Raw genomic sequence first — 27,790 nt, forward strand, 5'->3', positions numbered from 1 at the left:
CAGCTGCAATTTTCGTGGGATTATCATGGTGCACCCACCACACTTCTAATTGGCCAAGGGGGCCCAGTGGCCCCACACCCCACTGTTGATTGATGGAGAGGTCTATTCATCATACAGCCCCACCCATTGTCACTGACTGGTTATAAGGCTGTCTGTCATGCAGCCCCACCGCTTGCCATTGATTGGTGGAGCAGAGTGGGGCCACACATAAGGCAGCCTTCTCAGCCAATCAGCAGTAAGAACAGAGTTGGCAGCCATCTTGCCTGCTTGCCTTTGTACCAGCAGAACCTTTCATGTTGGGCTTCACAGCTGGGAGGACTGCTGGCTTTCACTGGGGAGCCAGCATTTTAAGTACACTTTTTCCCCTGCAGATTTTGGGGAGATCACCTGATTATGCAATTTCTGCAGGTCCCTAATTATTTAAGAGGTGTATGAAAATTAGTATTCCTCTAAAGGATGAATACAAGATGAGAGATGAATCTGTGAATTAAATGTGCAAAGTTGTAGCTTTAGATAAAAATTATTCCCACATAAAGGCCCTGATTATTACTTAAACAAAGGACACTTCACACTATATGGCAGCATAAAGCCACCTAAAAAGGAGTAATTAACCAGATTTTCTCACATATAACACTGCCTTTTTCCCTTTAAAAAGGTCAGCCATAGCTCTCCCTCCCCCCCTCCCACCCCGCCACTGGGGTGCATGTTTTAAGCAAGGAAGCCATTTTATCTGCCAAAAAAGAAGTGCATTTGGACACACAGTGCCTGCCATGCAGCCACAATGATGGCTGCGACTTGTACCAGGCTCAAAAGATGAAGGGATGGAGTCTTGTGCTAACTTTCTCATTGCTGTAGCTTTTGGCTGAGCACTGTATCTTGTACTGAAGCAGCAAATGAGCTCTTGGTAGTATCTGAATGAGGCATGTGATGTGGAAACAAAATGTTATTTACAGGAACTTATATAAAGAAGTACTTACAGAATGGTACTAACAATCTTGGTACTGCCTTTGTAAGGGCATGGGACCTAGCCTTGTGTGACAGAGTAATTCCTCCTGGAAACAGAGAGTGTTCAGAAAGTGTGGCATCCCAAGAGACAGCCTGCCACACTAGGAAGTTCCTGTTGCCAGTCCTGACACTGGCAACATCTTTTTTCTACATTTTGCCATCCAAAAACAAGGTGCATCTTATATGAGAAAAATTGGTACATGACATTTATAAACCCATACTAAAACTCTTTAAATTGCCAGTGGTCCAAAGTTTTCTGTGCTGAATCACATTAACAACTGATCACCTAGGGTGCCTACACACATGCAGAGGCTGTTCCAATGCATTGTAATTACAATGCGTTGGAGCAGACTCGATTAATCAAGTTTGCTGTAGTGTGGTAATTACTGTGCTCTAGCAGACTGCAGCTTCATGTGTATCAGCATCCCTGCACTGAAAAATGGTGGGAGGGGTGCTTTAACCAAAATTCATTCAATGAGCTTTAGTTAAAACACCCCCACTGCCATTTTTCAGAGCAGGGACAAGGATGCTAACACATGTGACACTCTGGGCACTTTAATTAGAGCAGATTTTTGGAGCTGCTTTAATTAAGGTGTCCCCCCCACCCCAGCTTCCCAGAGCATGTCTATAAGACACCTCTAGTTTTCAGGAAAATTTCTCACACTTAGGTAGCACAAACAAGCTACACAACTAAGGAAATTTTAAGTGCTCTAGCCTTTAGTAAAGCCTTAACTCAGGAAGGATTACCTGTTCCCATCTACTTTTGGACATCCACACTGACTGTCTCAAGAAAACTAGGATGGTTTCTGCCACTAATAAGACTTTTTACTATGCGTAACTTCCTGCAAAGGGAATTTAGGCAGAGCAGGCAGTCTCATCACAAACCTTAAGCAAAAACACGAAAAAGACATGATTATATAGCCAGTCATAATTATAACGCCCATATATAATGAAGGTGTATTTGCTTCAAGAATCCTTTATTTATAAAATGGTTCCTGTCAATATTAATCAGGAATGGTAACAAGATAGAGCCCATGGGCATCTCCCTTAACTTCAAACTATCCTGAAAATTCCTTTCAGCACTTACATACGTAAGTAGGAACCTACTTAATTTGCTGATTTCGCAGAACTGTCTGCTAAATCAATAACAACAACAAAAACTTAATAAAAATAAAATGTCAGTGGTCCTCACTGTCAGGAGGGGAAAGCACCAGCTGGCAGGGGGACAGGAAGGGCATCAGAAAAGATGGCGATTACCTCCTCAACCCTACACCTGAGATCTCTCTGCCAATCAATGCCAAGGGCTGGTGCTACATGAAGGGCAGCCAGTAATCAAGACGGCAGCTGCCCCCTCATACCTCCTGAGGCCCCTCCAACAATCAGCACTGAATGGCAGGGCTGCAAAGTGTCAGCCAGCAATTAAGATGGTGGCCACCCCTTTGTCCCTCCTCCTCCCAGGCCTCTCCAGCAATTGGTGTTGAGGGGCAGGGCTGCAGCAAAATGATTGGGGAACTAGAATTTTATGTCGTGATAAATCCATGAAAATTGGTAAGTACCCCTATGATTTAGATATATCCCTATACAGTAAGCCGTTGTTCTACTGTATCTCTCCCATAGCAACCCAGCAATCTCTCCTTGCACTCTACAGAGTTCAAAAACTCCCAAACACCATCTGTCCACATTGAGTTGTATTGTATATCTACTTAAAGTCCAATTGACATGCAAACTAAATGCAAACTGCAAACAGAATTTAACAGCACATCCCCAGTTTTAAGACACAATCGATCAAGCATTACAGAGGACTATGAAGGAAATACATCTTACACTTGCAAGTCATGAGACATAACATTTGATATTCAGTAAACCCTGTAACAGCCTATAGACAACTGCCTAGCATAAAAGATACTGAAAAGTATCTTGAAGGATTACCTAAACAGAGAAGGATAGAATGTCCCCATATGTATAACATGTGCAGATTCTCAATTATGTAAGTCTGCCTATTCCCAAGATACAGAACATAAAATTAAAGATTTTTTTTATGATATACAAGTTAAGCAATGTGTGGTCTACTTAATCAGATGGCAGAATTACCCAGAGATTTTAACTTTTTTGTGAATGGGGCCAAGCACATATTATAGGGAATATTCACTCTTGGGTTCGCTACTGAAAATTGTGGCTCTACGTCCATAATGATATTTCTTCCTAAATTTTTTTTTGAAAAAAACTACATCTTTCATGTGTTTTTGAAAAGTAATATCTATAAACCAACTTATCAATCTCTGATAAAGAAATAATAATGAGCAAATCAAATTTCTTTAAAATCACAAACCTGTTCCCATTCCTTTACCCACTTCTTCCCACAATTTTCCAAAATCCACAATCTTCTATTCCTTTAACTTACATTTGTTTGATATTGTTATCTGGGCAGTAATATAATACTCTATAAAATATTTCCACCCACATTCTCTGCTGTAATAATCCCACAGAACTCAATAGAGTTAGGCCAGCAGAGAATTTGTGCCAGTCTTCACTACTTAATCCAAGAGATTTGAGAGACCATGGAAGAAGAGAAGATCCATAATTTTTATATCACCATCACATTTATCTAAATAAAGGCTTTAAGACATAGACACTGGATACATTTATAATGTTTTAGTAGTGCCTACTGAGTTTCAGGCTAAATTTCCTTCATTAATTTTAAAGTAGTGAAAATAAGATTGCATACTGTATACTGATCATCTAAAACACAAGATTTATATTGTTTTAGGGAGGTTTGAGTTAGCAATAAAAGAAAACACTCCAGTTCATGAAGTAAGAAAATATTATGTGCGTCTAAACAGAAAATTAATCAAAGCTGTTAGCTGATTCACAGCTTGCTGGCACAAATTCATTTAAATGTACCATGGGATCTAATCCCCAATCCCAACAACCATGCCTCCTGCCCTGCCATATGTACATGGTAGGAGGTACAATTTGGGGATCAAATTCCAATCAGGTTCTTTCTACTTTCCAGTGCAGGGGTAGCCCAAGATCATGATCCCAGGCTTCCTTTGCACCAGCAAGTTGAAAGCCAGGTGCCTACAGCCCGAGGCCTTGAATCTGCCCCTGTGCAATTCCAGGGCCAGTACTGATGATCAACTGATTTTTGGCCACAGCCTCAGCCCCTCCTGGGGCCAGTACAAGACTGTGGGGCAGTGATTGTCAGCCCCAGGCCTGGGGCAGTCCACACATGCCACATGTTCAATTACGCAAACCAACCTCAAAAACGTTTTTACTTTTTTGTGAAATGTTTTTATGGCTGGCTTGCCATTTCATGGCACCTTACATAGGGTGCAATGAACACTTTAATTGAGGCATAAATGTAACATACAGAGAGGCCAAGAGTTGGGTGTACCCACATAAAGTCACTAGTTCTATTCTAATTCAGTACAAATGCAAAACAGTGTTAAACACGTCTCACAGGGTATATCTTCACCAGGTTGGCAATATATCCCAGCAAAGACCCCTTTGAGCATACCCTGCTTTCTCAATCCCACTCCAAGGCAGCACATCTTGATATACATCGATAAGGTTGTTCCAAAGTGGTCTCTAACAGCTCTCTCTCTCAAGTATTCCAGAAACCAAGATATTGAGAGCAGTGGCAAAAGGACATCCCAGGACATTTCTACTGGTGTATTTCTAGGTTTGGCATATGCATACCAGAGCAAACAGGTAGGCAAGTTTAGGAATGCTGCAACCAGGGGCTGCTGCAGTACTGCAAATCACACTGGTTCCTGTACATGTGTGGGGATGCCCTGACATGCTGTAATTAGAGTGCATCAGAGCAGACTCAATTAATCAAGTGCTAATTAGCATGCTCCAGCAGACATGATTAATCGAGCCTGCTCCAACACGCTCTAATTACAGTGCGTCAGAGCAGCATCTCCACATGTGTACAGGCACCAATACGACTACACTAGGGCAGCAGCCCCTGGCTGGAGCATTCCTAAGTTGGCCTACCTGTTTGTTCTGGCATGCATATGCCAAACCTGGAAATATACCAGTAGAAATGTCCTGGGATGTCCTTTTGCCACTGCTCTCAATATCTTGGTTTCTGGCATGCTAATTAGCATGCTCCAGCAGCCTCCACTTCTTATGTATTCACTGTCCCCATGCTTTGCACTTCAAAATGGTGGGAGAGGTGTTGTAACTAAAGCTAGTCAAATGAGCTTTAAAGCATCTCTGTCACCATTTTGAAGCAAGGACGCTGAATACATGAGACGCTGTGGGCATTTTTTTTTTTCTTTTTTTTTAGAGATGCTCTCAGAGCTGTTCTAATTAAAGCGCCCCCCTCCCCACTCCTATGGAGCATGTGTAAAGATTCCTAGCGTCTCCATCAAATGCTCATTTTGCTAACTTGAGTGTTAAATTGACGAAGGTGGGAACACATATACTATCCTAACATTTCCATTCCTCCTTGCCCAAGAGAAGAGGAAGAACAGACTTGTGCTGATTTCCTCTCTCCCTGCTTCCTAAGGAAAGGGTGCATGTTGGCTCTAACAGTTCAGTTCAGTTCAGTTTAATGAAGTTGTGGCATTTGGGGGGGGGGGGGGTGTGCCTTATTGTTTTCTTAGATGCCAGAGTTCATCTATGACATGTTTCCAAATTCTTCTAATGTCTTATATGTTACCACACTGCATTTATTATTTAGCAACTGCTTATAGATTGTTCATCCTTCATAGCCAAACACTATGAGAACAAAAGAAAGTGTCTAAAAATGTATTTATTTTTTTTCTTTACAAGGGCATTATACATACTGTTAGTGAGTAGGTGATTTTGCTGGAGAGGACTGAGGGGATGTGCACTTCCGAGGCTGGACTGCCCTGACAGTGTGGCATGACCAACACCATGCTGTGATCCTGTTGTAATAGGAGACTGAAGTTTCTCTTTATCCCAGGAAGACTCACTCCCACCTGAAAATAGAAAAGTGTACAAAGAGATTGTAAATACCATTTTTTTCTTGACCAGGTGTTGCGGGATTTACTGAAACTGGTTTAATTGTCCAAAATTGTTTACATTTCAAATTTTATTTTAGAATACATTGTACCTGACTGAGGATGTAGCATCAAAAAGGCACCTAAAAAAGTAATTCTGTAAACAGCAACAAGGACAAATGACAACTAGAAAATTCCATCATAATCCACCTCAAACCATACCAATTTCTGGAAATAGCGAAAGCTAAATGTTTAGGGCCGCAAAGACCCAAGGAGAAAAGGCACACAATTAGGGATATAGGACTGAAAGAGATCTTCTGGGTCATCATGCCCATTTGCTACTGTCACAAGCAAGCACATCAAGTTCTAACTGAAAAACATGACAGAATCTTACTACACTGCCCCTAGTCCAGTATGGACCGATCCTGAAGAAATGAAATGGTTATGCTCAGCTAATATCAACTATCATGCTGGATCAAAAACTACAAGACTTAATTATTAACCATTATATATATTTTAGAAGAGCTAGGGAAGTACTATGTTTCAAATTGGACTGCTAAAAAAACTAAAAAATGATGGTGCCACCTGGTACTGATCTACCAGGGTGGGAAAACGTATGCAAAGATTTGAAGTAACTTCCTTTGGGCCACAGAAGGCATCAGTTTAGTATCAGGATTAGAATTTAGTAGCTCTTCACTCCTAGACCTGTGCATGGAAAACCAGAAAGGAGTTTGTTTAAATGCTAACTTTGGGCCATGCTGAAAAGAGTCCAGGGCTGAGCTTGGTGAGAGTCAATTCTGAGGCACTTAAGTCTAGCATTTAGATAAATTTGTGTTCATAGTAATTAATGTCTAAGGCAGAAAACAAAGTATGTCAGATCAAGCAGTGTAATACTAACTTCTTCAGTGTTCTTAAAAGATCTTATTTCATACTGGCTTTTAGCAATCCCTACACAACTATAGCAGGCACATGTAGAATCAGATATGCCTATTAAACAGTTAGGTAGACCAGGGTAGTACATATTCTGAAATGAATCCAGTGAACAAAACAAAATGCTAAAGATGGGTATTTTTAAGAAGCTGACTATTTCTGGGACAGAAAAGACCAAGAGAGTAATCTAGGTACTATCCTTATCCCCAGGTGCCAAATGTTTAAATTTAATTAGAGAATAGCATTTAAATGCGTATGTGTGGTATTGACATTGTCTAGACTTTATTAACTGGAATTTCAATTAGAATCAGTAATACACTGTTATGATGCAATGGACAGAGGCAGCAGACAAGAAAATGTGTTTTAATTGAAGATGAAAGCAACAGCATAAAAACATTCAACATTCTTTATGATAACATTCAGCTAATAAACATGATTAATATCACCAAATGCAAAAGTCTGAAAGATCAATGATTGAGCAAAAAGGAAATCACTCCATCATTTTAACACTATGTCCAAGCTATGAATTACTTTCCATTACAGATTTGCAATTTGTAAAATGATGAGCAACACATTGACAAAAAGATACATTTACATAGCACTAAATTATGCCATATGATATGATATAATATGGCATAATTACAGCAGTGCTCAGTTGCACTGCTACAGTTAAGGTTGTGTCAGCAGTTCCATTATAAATTTAATATACTGTATACTGCCTATTTCAAATCATATCTGACAAAAACTCACTGCACCAGTTATTCACGTGTGAAGATTCTGAAGTACAGCCATTATCATTTGATATAATATTCCTTGAGCTAAATCCAGAAGTGAAAAAAAAGATCAAAGAAAACCTTTTAAGAACTGATTTTACTAAATGAATGGTAACATTTTTTAGACACTTTTCAGTAAGTTTTACTCCAATGTCTAAATTAAAGCATACATGAGATTTTCAAAGTTGAGCTTATATGTGCCTAAGACTTTTACTGACTCTAGATTTTACCTGATACTTAGGGCTACTTGCAGACATGAAACCCCGCCCACCCCCCAAAAAACCCAGAAAACCAGAGTGTATTGGAAGAGGAAGCATGTTAGTTCTACCTGGCTCCGTACTGTCTGTATAGATCAGGCACTTCAGTGGGGCTTTTTGGAACTTTTAATCTAAAGCTAATTCAGTCAGCTACTAGATAAAAGCACCAAAATGTCCTGCTAATGCGCCTGATCTATACAGATGTTGGCTGAGCCAGGTCAAACTAATGTGATACCTTTTCTGGGCATGCGCTGTACTTGGTGCAGGGGCACACCAAGCTTAAAGTAAAACGCCATTTTGGTGTTTTTTTTCACGTCTGCAAACAGACTGTGTTTAAAACTACATTTTTCTTTTATCCTTCCACATTTTTGTGAGGTATTAATCTATCAAGCAGAAAAATCACAATAGTCTGTTTGGCCAGAAACTTTCATTTAACAAAATAGATGGCCCAATCCTGAAAAGACTTTCACACAGACTTTTCTTTACAAACAGTGATTAGTTCCACTGGGATTATTGGTGCATAAATGTTCCTAGAAGCAAACCCAAGACAATTTTCAAGCCACTTTCTTGTGAAGCTAGAGCCATTAACTTTAATGCCATTTAAACTAAGAATCTGGTCCACTGCCTTTGAAGTCTAAAGGCTCCCAGAAACCCTTCTAGGTAGCCAAGGACTGTGATCCTTATTTTCTAGGTGGAGAGCCGATGCACAAGGGGCTAAATAATTTGCCTAAAGTCATATAGAAAGTCTATGGCACAGCAAGTACATGAATCCAGATCTCCAAACCCTAGGCTATTTCCCTAATCAATGGACTGCCCTTCTATAGAAAAAGGGGCAAAGATCAATAAAATCCCCTTGTCCATACATATTCGATTAGCAGCCACACCAGCATAAGTTGTAATATAGTCTATTCCCTAGTACAGTAGCCATTGCAACTTCTCTTCACTCACCACCACTCCTCCCTGGAAGGAAAAAAAAAGTCCTGCTGAATGTCTCCTGAAACAACAATAACAGTGCATGCTAAATTAAATTCAGCATATGGCCCATGATTTTTACATGGCTCAGCACATATAGATCAGCACATATGGGTGTGGTTTTCAAAGGGCATGAACAATTTACCATCTGGTAAAGAGGTGTGGGATTTTTCACCTGTCAGCTATACTATGGTCACTGCCCATGCACACACACTTACCCCATATAAACGGAAACTAAACCATAATTATGTACTCTTCTTTCTTTGAAGGCTAAAGTGTTGCTGTTTATATTTCACTTACCATAGCATAAGAGTATCCACACAGGTAATTATCACAGAGCAATTGATGCATTGTAAACCACACTTACTTTGGCTTATAGGTCCATACCATTAGAAAATTTGGAAAGAATGACAAAGGAGAGGACATGTCTGTAAAGACCTAGCAAGAGCACAGTGTTGCCATTATAAGCAGACAATATTTCTTTCCAAAAAACCACTATTGACTTAAGAAAGAACCTAAACAAACAGAGGAAAAGAATGGAAGTAATGAAGCAAATGAGAGATATATTCTTGGTACATGCTGATTAATTAGTGAGGGCACATGGTCTATGCCCTTGAAGTGTAAGGCTATGTAGCAGCTTGAGCAAGTCGCAGATAAGGTTAATAAATACCTGAAAGCAGTAACAGTTAAGGACATCGTAAGTTTGCAAAAACTGGACCAAAGTACTATCTTGGTAGTAGCAGAAGACTGGGACTCTGTGGGAGAGAAGGAAATAAATCTATGCCACAGGAAAGTCAGTCCCAGGAGACCCATGTTAGTCTAACAGTCCTAAGACAAAGACAAAAGGTAAGCCAGTTGGATGGGATGAAGAAGGGAAACTTGAAAGGCAGATCAATAACAATGGAGTTCTGGGAAAAATTCCAAATCTCATATCGCAACATTGCAGGACCTGAAGAGTTGAAACACAAGCTGTGGTACAGTTGGCAAAACTAAAGAAATATATAGAGAAATAAAAATATAACCAGAAACAAAACAAATTGTGTAAGACTGACCAGATTAAATGTTTCAGATAGTTGGAGCAGAAGAACACAATAACAAATGAACAAAGTATGATTGATTTTTGGAAAGAACTCTAGGAAGGGAAGGCACCATATGACCTCCTGGCAAAATGTACATAAAAAATGAAGTGATGCAGATTACGGATGAGGATGTACAAAGTAGACTACGAAAATTATTTAATTGGGAAATACCAGGGAGAGAGAGAATGCACTACTGTTGGTTAAAAGAACTTGATTTACAACTTTAATTCAGAATTCTTCTACAAGGAAACAGTGGAAATAGGTGCATCTAACTGGATGGCAGAAGGACTGTGCTAATTAAAGAGACAGGAAAGGAAATACCTGAGGCTCAAATCTTAAGGGTTAGGGACAGGAATTACACATAAACCACTTTAAGTCATCAGAAACTGGTTTAAACCTGTAACAAAATAGAAGTTCAGCACATATAAACCAGTTTCATAATGACTGAAGCTGGTTTTAGATAAACCTGGCTGAAACCAGGTTATGAAACTTCCTGATTTAAGTTAAATCAGAGTCCCCTAGCATCCCAGCATGCTTTCTATCCCTGGGCTGGGCTGTCTGCTCCAGCAGAGAAAGGTTGGGGGTGGGAAGGATAGGGGAGGCAGGGACTGCTCCCTCTAAGCAAACGCCGGCTGGGGTCTGGGGCCAGGGAGGGGGGTAAACCCCACCTTGCCCTGAGTACAGAGCTGTCCTGCCCTGCTAAACTTACTACTGGATGCGACTGTGGACTACAAATTGCAGAGGTGCCTGAAGACAGGAAGAGGAAGTAATAAGCAAATCTCAGGTGTTCTGCTGTTGTGATGTTGGACTGGAAATCCCAGAGCCCCCTGGGGCAGCAGGACCAGAAAAGGAAAAAACAACCCAGGCTGGCTATGTGCTAGAGGGCCATGCTCTAACACCCTCCAGCTTCTGGCCAGAGCCACTGCAGGTATGTGGCTGCAAAAAGTAAGTGTCTGTTTACTTGTTAGTCAGTTTAATCTCTGCATTTTAGCTTAAGCTGCAAAGACTGAATTGATTCAGCCTTGGGCTTTTTGACTGTCTGCACCGAACGAAGACCTATAGCTTGCTTCCCTATAATCTAGAAGTTCCTTCCTTGGAATAATTAGCAAAAAAAGTTTTGGTATGTTAAAAAAATGAGCCCTTTAGAGAAAAAAAAGGGGTATCAAAAAAGATTTATGAGCTAAGGATCATCAGAAGGTAGACAAAGCTACATGCAGATGCCACAAGATAGTGAAAGACCCTCTACGTATATCAGACAGGTTAAGCATAAGCATATGATAATCCATTTTTATGAAGTTTATAAGAGAATGAAAATCAGTGGAAGTTCACTCACTGCTGGTAGAATACATCAAAAGTACCATAAAAAGCATGTACAGTACCTGAATTACAAGAGTAACCATAAAAGGAGGTAAAAGTGCAATGTTGGATTTTCAAAGGTGATTCCTCGCTATCTTTGGTCATTGTTATATCTGTTTCCCAGTGGTGTAACTAGGAGGAGTGATGGGGGCAACTGTCATAAGCGCCTAAATGGGGCGGGGGAGGGGAAGGATGGCAAAAAGCAGGTCCTGCTGGCAGCCATGTTCTTGTATTCACAACCGTAGCAGCGACTGGAAGTTGAGACTTCCACTTTACCCCACATGTCCAGCTGTGTTCTTACACTGATGTTGTTTCCTTTTCCTATAATGCTGAGACTTGTACGGAAATGTTCTTTAATGACTGAAGAGGAGATGTGCATTTCAAATCTGTTTTATGGGGACAATTTGATTTATATGGGTAAAATGAGCTTAAATTTAATTCGCTTGTTAAAACCGTGGGGCCTTTTTGGAGGATATAGGAATGGCATTTGGATTAAACAAGTGTGCAGTATTTTAAGACCCTAAAAGATAATAAAAGGAGCCACCCACATTAATATTTCAAGGGATAGCAATGGATAAGAAGAGAGTAGAAGACATCAGATGCATGACCATTAGACTTAGTTAAGTTTTTCAAAAGGAAAAAAATTATGATGAAGAAATGAAAAAAAATGAACAACAAACATTCTGAAAAATTAGGCAATAAACATAGATGGTATTCCAGTTATGCTGTATTGTGCTGCAGCAGAATATTGATTTAAGAAAAGTAGAAAGAAGGGCAAGGAAGAAACTGCTGCTATATAAAGTAATGACCATGAGCTCAGATATGAACAGACTTTATGTTGACAGGAAAGTTGGATGAAAAAACCTGGGAGCAGTTGAGGACATCATAGAATAGGAGTTTAATGATAGGAAACTAAATGAAAGATAGAAGACACACTTAGTGCGTCTTGGATCACATTCCAAAGCTAAATAAGTAATATGCTCCTACTGAGAGTAATTTATTAGACAGCAATGGATGGAAAAATAATTTACTGGAAGTCTTTTCTTAAAAAAAAAAAACAAAAAAAAAAACACTCAGCAAAAGGACATAACAAATTTTAAGTGGCTTGTCAAAGGAGGATTAAAAAGAGAAACTGAGAGTTTAATTATGGCCACACAGGAACACTAACAACTCACTAATTCAACTTTAAATTTGGCAAGCTGTCACAAATTAAGTGTGTTGTGAACTGCCCAAATATGAATGTTTGGGGTTCTACTGTAATACCTAGTTTTTACACGGCACTTTTAATCAGTATATCATAATGTGCTTTATAACAGAAGTACATTTCATTATCTTTATTTTATAGATGGGGATGCTGAGACACAAAAGGAGTGAAATTACTTGCCCAAGGTACAGCCAATGGGCATAAATAGAATCCAGGTCTCCTGAGTCCTAACCTAGTGCTCTATCCTCTGGGTAATCTTTCTTCTCCACATGCACATAGTAAGTTGTAGAACTTCTTAATGGAACTGTCACTGAGCAGTTAAGGTCATGAACCCTGCCTGTAAATAATTCTGTTTTTTTTCATGAACTTCATACAATGTGAAAAATTTAAGAATAAATTAAATGCTAGACCAAAGCAAAGCCTAAAGACCTAGTAGAAATCTACTCTAATCTTTATTTTCTGAATAATATTTTAGGAATGAATTGTATAAAAATATCTTGTTACTCAATTTAACAGCTGTAATAGAAAATAGGATTCATTTTAAAAATAAAATATTTAAAATTCAGAGCATGCAAAACTCATATTGCATAATCTACTCTTCTTTATTTTGTAAATTATACAAAAATATCCATGAATATATAGAAGGGATCACATACAAGCATCATATTATAAAAAATACTTTAATATTCAACTATTGATTCTTTTACAACAATATTAAGAGAACCTAATGTCAAGCAGTGTACGCATTGTCAAATTGTCTGTTATTATAATTATTAGAGGGCAGTTCCTACAGGCAGTACATCAATTCTAATATTTCAAAATCAGGTACACATTAAAAATCTCATCAGATTTTTGTTATATGTTGTGCAAATAAAATATATCATCAATATATGTAAGGTCGTCATGATGATAGGCCCTGTCTTCAGATCCAATGGGTTGCGTTAATCTTAATTAAGCTTGTAGACATGAAATATGTAACATAGGGTAATAAAAGCAAATCTCCCCCAAAATATACATAGAAGTAGGTATATTTAAATCACAAGCAATATATTTTGCCGTGTGTTGAGCCCATTAAGTGTTGCCTTTGGAAAAAGACAAAAATAATGTAATTTTTTCATAAGTACATTATTAAAGATCCACATTCTTTACTGAACAGCAGAGGTGGATTGTAAATTAAGACAATGAGCCATACCTGAATGCATTCCAGGTAATCTCTCTACAAGAGATGTTGAACAGAAGAGACCAACATACAATATTTTGCGGGAAATTACATGGTTTTTTTAATGATGTAACAGTGATGAGAATTGATTTATAGCTCAAAGAAGCATAATTTATTAATTGTAAGTGAGAAAAAAGTTTTCATATTTTCTTAAAAAGTAAAAGAAAGCAGCATAATTCATAAGTGTTATAAAATGATTATAAGGGCACACTGAAGTAGTGTAGTCCTTTTAAGTGCACAGCCTCGGGACTGAGAAAAGGCTTCACACTTGGAATATGCAGTTAACTGAACTCAGTGTAAACAATGCTTATTACACATGGAAAGAGGCACTTAAACTTTGTGCATCTGATTAAGAGTTGTTACCATATTTCTCAGAGTGCTTTACTTCACAGAGCAATCCTGAAATTGACAGGACCTAGTCAGTACGTAGCTTTGGAAGCCTTGAAACTAATAGCTCATAAACATTTTCAACAATTGCATAGGAAAAGAAACAACAATTATGTTATGAAGTAGATGGTGAGTGTGGCTTAAAAGTTCATATGCACTGAAGTAGTTTATTCAGTGTGCTAAAAGGTAACTAACTAGGACTGGTGTTGTATTATGCAACTGAACAGGTTATGCACTTATCCAATATGCACAAATGTACTGCACACTATATTTTAATGTGTCAAAATGCAAAAAAAAAGCTTATGAGCAAACAACTTAATTATTCCTCTGCCCATACAGTACCCTCCCCCACAACCAAAAACACATGAACTAACTTTTCCCAATCTTGTTTGTATTCCACTTGGTCTTGTATCGTTCTTGATTGTTTCAGCCTTTTACTCAGGAGCACAAAGAGAAGAAGAGAGAAAAGGACCCTCACATCTTGTATAGCCAGTGCAAATATAGGCCTATCACACTGCAGCCCCTGCACAGGGACTGCCCTCTCTGTACAACTGTTGACCTCAAAAGAAAAAAGGAGGTGGAAGGGCCACGATACTGCCCTATCTTAATATAATTCCTAATGAGTGTGCTACCTGTTCAATGAAGGGGACTTAAAAGTGGTAAAGCCTATGTGGTTCTTCCAGTGCACTTGGGCTACAACCCCTTCATGAACTGTCCCTGCACTGTATCCCTTGCATAACAACCTCCAGGCTGGCAACTAAATGTACCATTCAGACCAGAAAACATACTATATAGCTACTAAAAAAGATATAAGCCAGCATAGGTACAGGCTCTGCTCAATAAACCTCAGGGGACTAAATGATTTTAGTGGGAAAAAGCTTTATTTATTATATCTTTAGTAATTAACACATGGTATTTACCAATGGTTTAACAGATTATTTGACATCTCATACATCAATCCAGGAATTAGGCTGGCATGTTCAACTAAGCAAAAGTAAAACTAAAACAGGAAATCCCAGTACATTCACTTCTAAATTAAAATGCTGTGAGATGTAAGTATTCCCTCAATACCACTTTACAGCACAGTGGCTAAAGTCTGTGTGTCGCTGTTATTGAGTTCATAAGATTAGTTCAGATGCACAGGGAATTAAATCGCAGGTAACACAAGAAAATACGTGAAGTCAATCTAAGCAATACATATACATATTCATTAGCTGATATACTGTGTATTCACAAGTTTGTGATAAGCTTGCAACTGTGAGAATTCAGCATCTCTGAAACATAAGCAACTGCGGAGTTAAGTTTATTTACCTGCCACAAGAAGGGGTTTCCTTTCTCTTTCTTTATTCTTCCAGATGATAAACAGATATTCATTTTTTCTATTCCTCATGTAGTTTTGTTTTTCGTCATGTTGTAAGGTGACTACTGAAGCTAAATTTTTTAAAAAATCATCCTCTTTCCACTGTGCATTGCTTTTCAAAAACAGAATCTAGGAAATTTTTCTCTCTTTTTTTCTCTTTGCAATGATATCTTTGCAAAGATTAAATTAGCTTAGTTTTGTGTGTTGAAAGATCTTCAAAAAGTAATCTGAGTTCTGTTCAGTAACAGTATCTTCTTATTTGGTTTAAATTCCTTCTATCAGCCTTAAAACTGTATGGTCTGCTTAAAATGAAATTCACCTTGTGCAGGGGCTGCGGTGATAGGTACCTTAGAACTGAACAACTGCATTGTTTCAATCTATGCCTGTCAATTTATTTTTTGCTGTGATATATTTCTGAAAAATTGAACTCAAACTGTTGAAAGCAACACTGTCTTTACTGTACAATTTTAATCTGAAGCTATTTTTGAACCTAAATTTTTTCATGTCATTGTACTTAAGTATATGTTCAATAGGGGGAGGAGGGATAGGGGAGTTTTATCATGTTATTATCTCAGCATGGATAATTCCAGAGCATTTATCACATCAGGGAAATACAAGAAGGGCTTGGTGAACAACTTTTCACCAGGGCACCCTTGGGGAAAACCAAGAATAATGCCCACAAATTCCTGGAAGACAATTTCAGGCTCAACATTAGGAAAAACTTCACAGTTACAGTGTCCAGGCTGTGGAATAAGCTCGCTTCAGAGGTGGTGCAGTCACTTACCCTGGAAATCTTCAAGAGGAAACTGGACCGTCACCTTGCTGGGGTCACCTGACCCCAGTTGTCTATTCTGCCTGGTGCAGGGGGGCTGGACCCCATGATCTTCTGAGGTCCCTTCCAGCCTTACAGTCTATGAATCTATGGTTCAACTGGCAAATGCACTGATCACACACAATATCTATGAACTGGATTGGTGGTTCTTCAGTATCTACAAATGTTACCCTTGGACTTCTAGGGGATTTACATGCAGAAGCACATAAATTGACACGCTTTGCCAGCCTTGCATGTCACATGTATCAGTGGCGCAGTGTATCTCTGCACTGAGAAAATGGCAGTAGCACGCTTTGAAATAAAACACACACATTCAATGTGCTTTAGTTCAAAGTGCCCCACTGCCATTTTCTTAGTGTGGGCATGCTGTGCTGCTGATGCACGTGATATGCTGGCAGTTTTAATTATCACAGCTCACTAGTCTAATTTTTTTAATCTTTTTAAAACTATGTTAATGGTCTACTCTAAATCAAGAGTCCTAAATGTGTTTTATTTATATGCATGAGACAGGATCACGTGACAGTGAAATGTCACGTTAACCCTTAAGGAACTTAAGTAGCAATTCAAAGATGTGTGCAATACATAGTGCACAGGCGTTCCATGCAGAACCCAAAGCACTGAGCTTCACTACTCATGGCTAATTATTCTACTTAAGTTATAGTATTCCACATTAGTTACAAGCAGAGTAACTTTTAAAGTGCAATCTCCTTGTAGTAGTAGTCTACTCCAGAAGAAAGAGACATGAATTATAGACACAAGTTCTGCATCTATAAGGACATGCCACTTCTTAGCCACAGAAGTGGAAAAAGTAGCAGTGTTCATTGCTTCTGTTTTATCTAAAAATAGATGGGAACTTAACTAGAGTACTAAGATTCACACTTCAGTTATAAAAAAAACTGTTGAACTTCCTGAATTGGGGGAGGGGGGATGGAGTGTTGCAGTTCTGCCACATCCTACAATTACTTCTTCCAACCTACCATAATTACCTTCAGTGTTCCCAAATATCCCAGCCAATGTCCTCTCATCAGTGCCCCAGAGTCACTTAGATACTGCAAAAGATACTGGGTTAGGTATAGACCAGGGGTCAGCAAGCTTTTTGGCTAGAGTACCAAAAACACCGCAACCCTGACCCATGCCTTGACTTGGCATGCCAGGGGTAGACCGCAGGGAAGCTGCAAGGGCCCTGATCCTCATTGCTGGTGGTGGCTGCACGTATGCCTTTGGGTGGATGACAGGGGAGGAGATGAGATTGTGATGTCGTGGCTCCTTCTCAACCCTGTGCCCCAAGGTATGTGTGCACTCGCCACCACCATGGAGCCACTGCAGCTGTTTGCAGCCTGCCCACTGCCTGCTGCAGCTGCCCAGAGCCTAGGCCAACTATGAGAGGCTGCCAGGAGACTGCAAACACCTGCATTGGGCTCTGGAGCCCCGACCGCATTCCATGGTGGTAGCAACTTCATGTGTGCCTCTGGGTGGATGGCAGGGGAAGGGCAAGGGTTGAGCTATCCCAGACTCCTCCCCTGCCATCTGCCTGGAGGTGCATATGCAGCTGCCACAGCAACAGAATACAGCCAGGGCTCTGAAGCCCAGTGCACCTGTTTGAAGCCTCCCAGCTGCAGCCAGTCCAGCAGGGCTTGCAGCCTCCCAACCCAGGCTCCATGGCTGGCAGCAGCTGCCCAGAACCCAAGCCGGCTGTGGTGTGCTGAGCAAAATGGCCTCATGTGCCACGCTCTGGCATGTATGCTAAGGGTTTCTGGTTCTGTTATGGGTATAGACTGGTTTTGTGTGCTGAACTACTGTTCTAATATGTATATAAACTGGTTTCCAATCACTTATATTGGTAAATGTGTCTACCACTTATATGGATAAATGTGCCATAACTAGGTAAAAATTGTACCTAGTTATGGCCAGGTAATGTCTGTACCTGGCTATAACTACAGTCTGACCAGTACTAGATATTTAAAACTGTGGAATATCAACATACTCAAAGCATGTTGAAGTATGTCAGTAATGTTCCTTCTGGCCTCATAATGTGCTACATGACAGTGGTGACAAAAAAGCAAACCTAAGAGCAGCAGTACATCAAATCAGAAAAATACCCTTTGAAATTTCAGATAATGCCGCCAAAGAGCACCCCAATTCACTCACTCATGGTACTGAATATACCATGAGTAGTCTCATAATATCAACATATGATTAATAGGATTTCATTCATGGACAGAAGGCAATCATGTACCTGTGTGGCAAGCATTGTTTCTATGCTATATCAAGTTTGGAACCAAAACTACCAATGGGCACAGACATTAGAGGTATCAACATGTTGTCATTCGTCTCATTGTAACTTTTCCACAATTCTGAGCAAAAAACAGATTATGTAACAATGGCTGCATCTACATGAGACACTGACTGCGGCATAGGCCATGACTATTGTGCAGTGGTGTCACATGGCAGAAAGTATGATGTGATGCTACTGCATGGTCAGTAGCATAACGAAAAAGCTGTTTGGCAGCATTACTGTGTAGCAACTTCAATTACTAGTTGTATAAACCAGTACTAAATGACTGTGCAGTAATGACTGAGCAGTCAGCGTCTCACGTAGACACGGCCAGTGAGTAGTGAGTAGCTAGACACACCGATCAACAGTTGGTTAGTCAGAATAAAGAAATAATCACACACTTCTTTTAAGGGTACCATTGGTATCCACCCTTCCTGAAAGGAAGCTCTATTGACTGTAAAGGACATTATATTTAGTCACTGCCCCCCCTCAGTTGCAAAAGACAAGCATCCAGGGTATACAGATCCCTACTTGTCCAAAATCTCTACAAGCCAAACTGACAAGATTTCATGAGAAAAGACCTGAATTTTGTCCTCTCCAGATATTTCTCTGTTTCTGCAGGCAATCTGGCCTGAATAAATTAGTTTGATCTACAAAATAACCAGAAATCTCCTTATCTGAGGAAATATCACATTAGCCACCAAGTAAAAGATAGTTCAGATTAATCAGGACACCTACCGTCCAAAATGTAGGCATAAATCATATTTAATAAATTGAAAATGTCATTTGAGCTAGTGTGAGAAAATCCCATCCTTGTCATATTCTAGGTAAATTAACAATTTCTGATGCAAAGGCTCAGTTGAAGTTAAAAAAAAAAAAAAAGGAATCAAATTTTCTTGAATTAAAATCTATTTTTGACTTTAAAAAAATTCCTAAAAAATGAGGCCTGTAATAATCTCAAAATAAAAAATTAGAAATGTACAATGATATTTTAGGCTTTAAGGAATTCATGTGTGTAGCTTTGATCATACTTGGCTGTATCGCGTTCCGAACCATGCTCTAGTAGTGAGCTGTAGAACTAGATAGGGTAAGGCACTAAAAAGAGGAGAAATCTAGTGATAGCTTTACTGGGCTACTTCCAAAAACTTATCAAGTGGTTCAGCAGATGTAATTACTGCTCAGCCCTGCCAAAGCTTTGAAATGTGCCCATTAATTCAGCAATTCCCAATCTGTCCATCAGTCAGTCATACTTAAAAAATATGTCTGTCACAACTTAGGTGAAGTAATCTGTTGATAATTATACAATAAAAGCTCATTTGAAAATCTGAATACAATTTCCAAACTTCCTGAAAAGTCTTAAGAGTATAAAACTTAAAGTTTGTTTCATAGAAAGGAGAGGACAAAGATAATAATGGATATGTTAGGGTACTCGGTGCTTGTGACAAATATTATATTTCAGAACTTACACATTTTAATGAGAACACCACAATTATGTTTATAAGGTAACTCTTCTAGAGGATGACTATGCCTGGCTTAGAGATACTATAAGTCTAAAAGATATCCCAGACTCCCTTCTGGAGGGGTAAAAAAGAGAAATAAAAACATTAAAAGAAAAAAAGTCTTGGAAGAAAATTACAGGAATAATGTAAGAATAGTAAGCTTTTATCTATTTATATAACAGTAGCATCTAGAGCACCCAGCCAGGTTTAGGCTTTTTTTGGTTTAGGCACCGAGTGTAAACCAATGGACTGTTTTTCCTCCAACTGGTAATAGCAACAGTTTGAACACCTTTGTTCCCAAGAACCTACTACTATTTTCATCACTGGGTTATCTCTCTGCTCAAAAAGGTCTTTTTTATTTATCATATAAAATTTTATGTGACAACATTTATTATTATTTTGGTGGCCACCAAAATAATGTGTAGCTGTGTCACCTCACTGCTTCTACCAGCACTAGAAATGAACCAGTGGAACACTTTAGCAAAACAAGCATACTTTGATAAACTTCAAAGAAATAGCCAATTTTCAAAAAAACCTGCAGTAAAAAAATTGGAAAATTAGACCAAGACACATGGCAAGAGGAGAGAAACGGTACTATGATTTAAAAGTGGGACATATATTTAACAAGTTTGCCAGCTGTTTCTGAAATATTTTTTTTATACATAAAAGCGTGGGGTTTTATATGCTCACACTAGGCCAACAAGTACCTGATTTGCATTTGGGTGGTTTTTAAGGACACCCATTAATATTAAGCTGAACAATATAAAATAGTATGTTATATAAAGTTTACTGCAAAAATATTACAATAAATTACAGGAAACATGCTAATATTCATATACATTTCCCCAAAGCATCCTTACCTAACTCCAATACTCCTAATCCTTTCTGCTATCTTGTGCATATTTTATTTTAAACTAGACACTGATTACCCTTTAGATCAAAGTTGCAAATGAAAGAACATTTTTGAGCAATTAAAAAAATGAAATCTTTTCTATAAAAGCCTTATAAGTTAACATGTAAAATGAGCTGAAAAACTATAACAAAAGCCTCCCCTATTTTTTTAATTTACAACTGTTCTGCTTGTTGAACTGGAGATTAGATACAAAATTCAATAGGAAGATGCTATCAGAATAATGGGATACATGAAATACATATGCTTTACCAGGATATTAGGAGTAAATTCTTCTGATGCAAATGAACTGCACATTTGACAACAACACTGTTGTTGACAGCAAACAAGACCCTAACCTGTGAGGTAATAGGTGTCCTGACTTCCACTGACTTTAGCATCTTGTGTACAGAGCTCAGCATAGTAAAGATCTGACCTATTTAACAGAGAATGTACATCTGTGTTCAAACCAACCACTTATTCGCGAATGGGGATGGCTTCATTTTATATCAGCTATGCAGTATCTAGACGTTTTCTCTTTAATAGCTGCTTAGCCCCATATACCATATTTACTTGATTCCAAGCAAGGTTTTCCCCCCAATTGGCATGGGGAAGAAAAACCCTCATCTTATAATTGCATACAAGGAAATCTCACTAAATACTAGGGCTGTGCGAAGCTTCAGTCGCTGATTTGATTTGGCGGAGATTCAACCCAATTCGGCAGCCAACTCTCCAAATCATATCAGGAGACTCTTTAATCTCTCTGAATCGGATCGGAACCCTCTGTATTGATTTGGAGAGATCTGATGATTTGGACATAGACGCAGATTTAAATGTTTTTCTACATACCTCAGTGTACCAGGCGGCTCATGAATACCGAGATGGTGGGGTGGATGGAGCATCCCATAGGAGTCCAGGGGGGTCCCCAACACACTTGGTGGTGGACCTGGAAGTGGACCAGAAGCACTTCCAGTCCACTTCCAGGTCCACCACGGAGTGCACAGGGGACCCTTCCCCCACCCCCTGGCCCAGTGACTGGTATCTCTTTGGTCGGGGGGGGGGCACCCAGGGTCCCCCTGTGGCCAATTGCTGAGTTGGGAGTGTGGGGGGGTCCTCGCACGTGCTCAGCAGTGGACCTGGAAGATTACTTCCAGTCCACTTCCAGGTGCACCACCGAGCATGCGGAGGGCCCCCCAGTGCTCCTGTTGTACACTCCATCCACCCCACCTTCACAGCATTAATGAGCCGTACCTGATACCTTGAGGTATGTAGAAAAAACGTTTAAAGCTGTGTCTATGACTGAATTGCTGATTCTCCAAATCAGCATCAAATCTTTGGATTCGGTCGAATCAAATCAGGCAGTGATTTGAATCAATGAATCAAATCACTGTCCCCTGATTTGGGCCAAATCCAAATCCGAATTGAATACGGCCCATTTTGCACACCCCTACTAAATGTACCATCTATCATTAAACTGATGTCCAAAGCAGCATGTGCTCAGCAATGGAAACCAACTATGAAGTATATTAAATGCAGTCAACATTGAGTTTGACTATAAAACACATGACCCACATTAGGCAAACATGCTGATGGGAACCCTTTATATTTTTGTGGCCAGGCATCCTACATGCAAACCCCAGGGCCAAAAGCCTTGGAGTTTGATTTTTTTTTTAAATGTTGTGGCTCAGGCCAAATCAAGTAAATCAGTTCTGAATTCTATTGGCTAAGCAGAACTCAATAGTTCAAGTCTGCTTGGTGCTACCTCCGGCAAGTATCATACCTCCCAGACTCTTCCTACTTGCAAGCTTCAAGCCTGGAGTCCTTAGAGTTTTGATGTCCCCTAGTCTCACTTGCCCGTAGCCAAAAGGCTACAGGAACAAGCTAGAGGGATAGCCCGAAAGCAATCCCCTCATCACCATAAATTGTGTAGCTGAGGTCCTCACATTTGGAGGCATTTATAGACCCTCGCAGGGGTGCCTGCCCACAGTGCAAGGGACAAGCATTCACCTTCTAACTACACAAAGGTATTCAAGGCCGAGAAGAAGGGTGGTATTTTCCATACTGGGTAAGTAAGCTTGTAAAAGAAGAGGGGGTGTCAGGAAGGAGGGGCATGGTAGCTTACAATAATAATACTATTATTTACGCTATTTGGAACATGCAGTGGCACAGATTTTATCTTCAGGCAGAATAAGAAGCTTTTGTTCAACGCTTAACAGAAACAGGAAGACACCATCTTCTCCTCTCAAATGGATTTTAAAAAGGCCCCAAACAGCCCTGCAGATATCCAACTACTGCTGGAAATAAAAGACATAAGGGTATTACTTATAAATTGCTCTTAGGTTTTAGGTGTTCCCATTAGAAATTTTTGGGTTAAGCTCATTGTTGGCCAATAAGCCCTACTGTTCTGACACTAAATGCAGGCAAGCACTTAGAGCACAAACAAATGCTTGCAGGGATTAAATAAATTCAACTGCTTAACTTATTTCAGGGACATTGAGATCTCAAGTTATTGCAAGGGAAATCCTTCCTAGAAAACTAATGAAAGAATATAGATGAGGAGAAACTAATAACTAGCAGTATTTGCCCCCAAGAATTTAATTTAAGAAATACCATATTTTCCTGCACAAAACATGCACTATTTCTCCAAAAGGTGTACGTACTAAGCAAGGAATCTGACTTTCTGCACCCAAGTTGGAGGTTGGATGACCACCTTACTGGGGTCATTTGACCCCAGTGCTCTTCCTGCCATGGCAGGGGGTCGGACTAGATGATCTGCTCAGGTCCCTTCCGACCCTAGAAACTATGAAACAAGTTTGATTTCTGTTCCATAGTACAGTGAGAAAATATGGTATTGACTGGGAATAACAAGTGGGCATGAAACCATCTGAATATGCAAAAAACTTAAGTATGTTTAAAATCTATCATTTTAACAAAAGACATTAGGCCAAATTTATCCATGGAAAAAGTCAGAGGGTTTACACCTGGCTTCTTAAAGTACTTCTTAAAGTAATACTTTTCAGCTAGACTGTAGACTTGCTCACAAATCTGGGAGGCAAAGGGAGGGGAAACAGCCAATATCTTAAAAGCTGGATGCTTTGGTCTGAGGTCATGTGCAGATGGCAATAATCTTTGCCCAGGCAAGAAAATGTCAAGAGCTGAAAACCTCATTCGATTATCTGAATACAAATGTAAACAGGAGTTAGCTATTAACTCGAAAGGGTGACAACCACACACTCAAAAAGTGAAAGTAAGGAAATAAAATTATGCAATTGTATTAGTGCAGAACATGCAAACAGACTTGGTTCCATATAACAGCACTGAGTAGATATGAGAACCAAATCTATTATAAATTCATCAAGGTCAGCAATAGTCTGGGTGTTTGGGAGATCTCCAGAGCTGCCATAATGTACTTTGTTTAAGGAACATATTATGGTTGCTTAGAGCAGTGAAAAGTGCCACAGCACACTGGGGTGTGATAAGACCTTTTCAAAGGTGCCAGAGGGTGACAATCAATGTTAACACTGCAAACAGGATTCTCCAGATAAACCCAGAAATAGAGTTAAAAACATTCTGACTTCTTGGCTAGGGACAGACATTTAAAAAGCCTGATCCTGAATTGATTCAATCTTTGTAGGTTAATCTAACCTGACTAGGCTGAAGTGGTTTGTAACTGTACAGACATCCCAGATATGCAGGCACATGCCTGCAGTGACTCAGGCCAGAACTGGGGGGTGCTAGAGCAGCCTTCCCATGCCTTCCACAACACTGAATTGGGGAGAGGGGAGGCATGGCCAAACCCCGATAGGACACTTTGATTAGCCCCTCAGGGAATTGTTAACAATGTTTATTACCCCCTAACTCAGTGTTTATCACCCCATTTAGAAAACAACAGAGAAGCATTACCAGCTACCTTTTGATTCTGCTTGTTGATTCTACCTGTTGATTCAGAAGTGATTATAGCCAGCATGTGATCTGCTAGCTAATACACAGACACCTCCTCAGCAAGGCAGAGGGGAAGAGGGAATTCCTGCTTAGCAGGGAGTGGGGAGAGGGAGGGGGGAGAAGCCCGTAGTCTCTGCTGGAGCTGCAGCCAGGGAGCAGAGGGGAGGGGCCAGCCCTTCTGTGGAGCAGAGAGCCCCGCCCAGCCGAGAGAGCATATCAGGATGCTGGAGGTGTGTGGTTTATCTTAAACCAGCAAATGGTCTGGGACAGACATTGCATAAACCAGACTGACCCAAATCAGTTAAGTCTGATACTACATTCAACCAGGTTGATCTCAAACAGGTTTCAGGCATTTTCAAACTGGTTTATGTGCACTGAACATCTATTCTGTTACAGGTTTAAGCCCTTGTGGTCTGAGTTCTGTGCAGCAGAAGAATCATTCTAGTATTATTCTATTGTCAAAAAATGAAAGAAAACTAAGAGCCAGCATTTTCCAATGGGTGCTTCAAATCTATCAAGTGGTTCCTGCCCCCTTCAATCCTCCTCATGGGCTCTGTTTGAGCTCCGATGCTCCAGCAGACCTCTTGATCCCCCCAGAGCCTGCTTCCCCTCCAATCCCTCCAAGCTCTCCCCCACTAACTCCCATCCCAATTTACCTTAGATTGGGTGGCTATTTTAAACTCGATGTAACCTGCCCCTAACCTCCCTGAATGTCTGTACATAGCCCATGTGTACTCAGAGACATAACTGCTCCCTATCTTCAGTAATAAACATAAGATTTTACTGCTATTAACTCCTATTATCCATGAAGAGCTAAAAATGCTGAGCAAGAGTGAGCTGCATTCTCATCTGGTTAAGAGCATTAATAGAATCGTCCAACTGCAAGACCAAATTCTTCAGGAGCACTTGCAATATTTGAAAAAAAATTCGTTGCAACAATAGAGATTCAGAGATACAACTAAGGTCAGAACGTGGCCTGCAGTATCTGTATTACTGTTGATCATGCACAAACCAGAAATAAAACAGCTTAACTTTCAGATCTGAGGCAGAGTTTGCAGGGTTGGCAGTTAATAACAATAAAGCATCATTTTACTTTTAAACTGAGGCATTTTGATCTGGAAGTCATTGAGACCAAGATTTTTACAGAATTCACATATCAGAGTAGAAATGCATGTTACTATATACAGGAAAATGAGCTACCCCTTTAATTCCTCCAAATTATCCCTCTATCAAGATATATCTTTGGGATAGTGGGTAACAAGAATGCTATGTTTGTTTTTTGGATAGGTAAATTAACTTTCTTGAACTGACTATGATTTTTTTGTAATCATAACATATTTACCTGTGAACATAATACAAAAATTAGTATTTTCCCACAGCTGATGATTTAACCAACATAATTATTAGAATTAATATACTGGACATTTTTAATGAGTATACACATTTGTATGGTTTAATTTTTAAAGCTCTTGAATATCTGCAGCTTGCAGAGACTGGAGGTAATAAGCATTGTAAAAAGTCAGATTTCAGTAGGTTAGAAAATATTGTTTTCCTTAAAAAATTATAATATCAAAGAGCAAAATCTGGACTGTGATCTATAGAGTTAATTCATAGTGATATGCATAAATGATGCACTTAAATGTTCAGACATCCTTCGTACAGAAAAGGTTTATTTTTCAAAGTATGGTTGGAAAGTGTTAAAATTGGCTCATAGCCATTCATACTTTTGCATCTGGACAATTTTCCAAACCCTGCCAACCTGAAACTTATCTACACAGGCTTGAATGACATTGGAGATTTCATTAGAGAATGGAGATTGCAAAAGTGCTGCATAACTGTCATCAGTTTATATTAAAGCTGAATGAGTTTAGGAGCTCTCCAATGAAATTTAATGTTATAAATCCCAGGCCTAGAAAGCAATCAGCAAGTATGGGCCCTTAGTCTTATATAATCTCACAAACTATTTCAGTATCCAGCTTGTTTGTAAGGTAAGTGCTGCAAAAGTGTTTTTATGTGTGTATTACTTGCTACATGGCATTGTATTGTCATTATGTTTAACTCACCAATAAAAGGTCAGCAGTGAAAGCCAGAGTGCTTCAGTTGATGTCAGTTTAAAAATAAACATGCAAATAATTAAAAAACAAACAAACCCAAACCACCTAACTCCTCTTCTGTCTCCCCTATTCCTCCCCTCCAGGACTCTGCCAACAGCCAATAACCACAATAATTCTATTTTTATTTTAATCTTAATATTTACATGCCTTGCCTTTTTTAGTGTCTTTTTCTATACAGTTCCTATACTCGATAAAATACCATTTTAGATATACGTTATGGCGTTTAGAGATAGATATACAGACAGACAGACATATCTATTTAGATAGACAGACAGATGGATAATATATTTCCATAATCTCCATAAAGTATCTATCTAAAACAGCACTTTGTGCAATTATAAAACATTAAAAGACGTTATCTTCACTCTTTTTTTTTTTTATTTCATCCAAGGTTGAATTTATTAGGTCATTTTTTTCTAGCACATCACGTCTAATCATGAGTACATCTTATTGACTTTCTGGGCATAGTCCTCTCCATGGAACTTAATGGGAGCTTTGCCATTAACTTCAACAGGAGGAAAATTAAAGCTTTGAAGAGAACTAGTAATTCTATGGAAAATATTCAGAATAATGAACCTTCTTGTTGTGTAAAATATATTACAAGTGTTCAAAAATTTACTCTACCTTAAGACCAATAACCAGAGCAAATATTATTTAAATATTGGTACAAACATTCCAGAGAGAAAAAAACATTGCCCAATAATAAAGGCTTATATAAAAAGTG

General features: G+C 39.3%; 1 protein-coding gene across 3 annotated transcripts in view; it reads right to left on the reverse strand.

The window, feature by feature from the left end:
• DACH2 (dachshund family transcription factor 2) overlaps positions 1 to 27,790 on the reverse strand; it is a 642,364-nt gene that overhangs the window by 131,855 nt on the left and 482,719 nt on the right. For all 3 annotated transcript variants that reach the window (XM_019521377.1, XM_019521376.1, XM_019521374.1), the window contains one exon: positions 5,802 to 5,957. In XM_019521377.1, the coding sequence (XP_019376922.1) occupies positions 5,802 to 5,957 (156 nt within the window). The remainder of the gene's footprint in view (positions 1 to 5,801; positions 5,958 to 27,790) is intronic.

This window comes from Gavialis gangeticus, unplaced genomic scaffold, assembly GCF_001723915.1.
Source record: "Gavialis gangeticus isolate Ggan-Ray unplaced genomic scaffold, GavGan_comp1, whole genome shotgun sequence".
NCBI classification, from domain to species: Eukaryota; Metazoa; Chordata; order Crocodylia; family Gavialidae; genus Gavialis; species Gavialis gangeticus.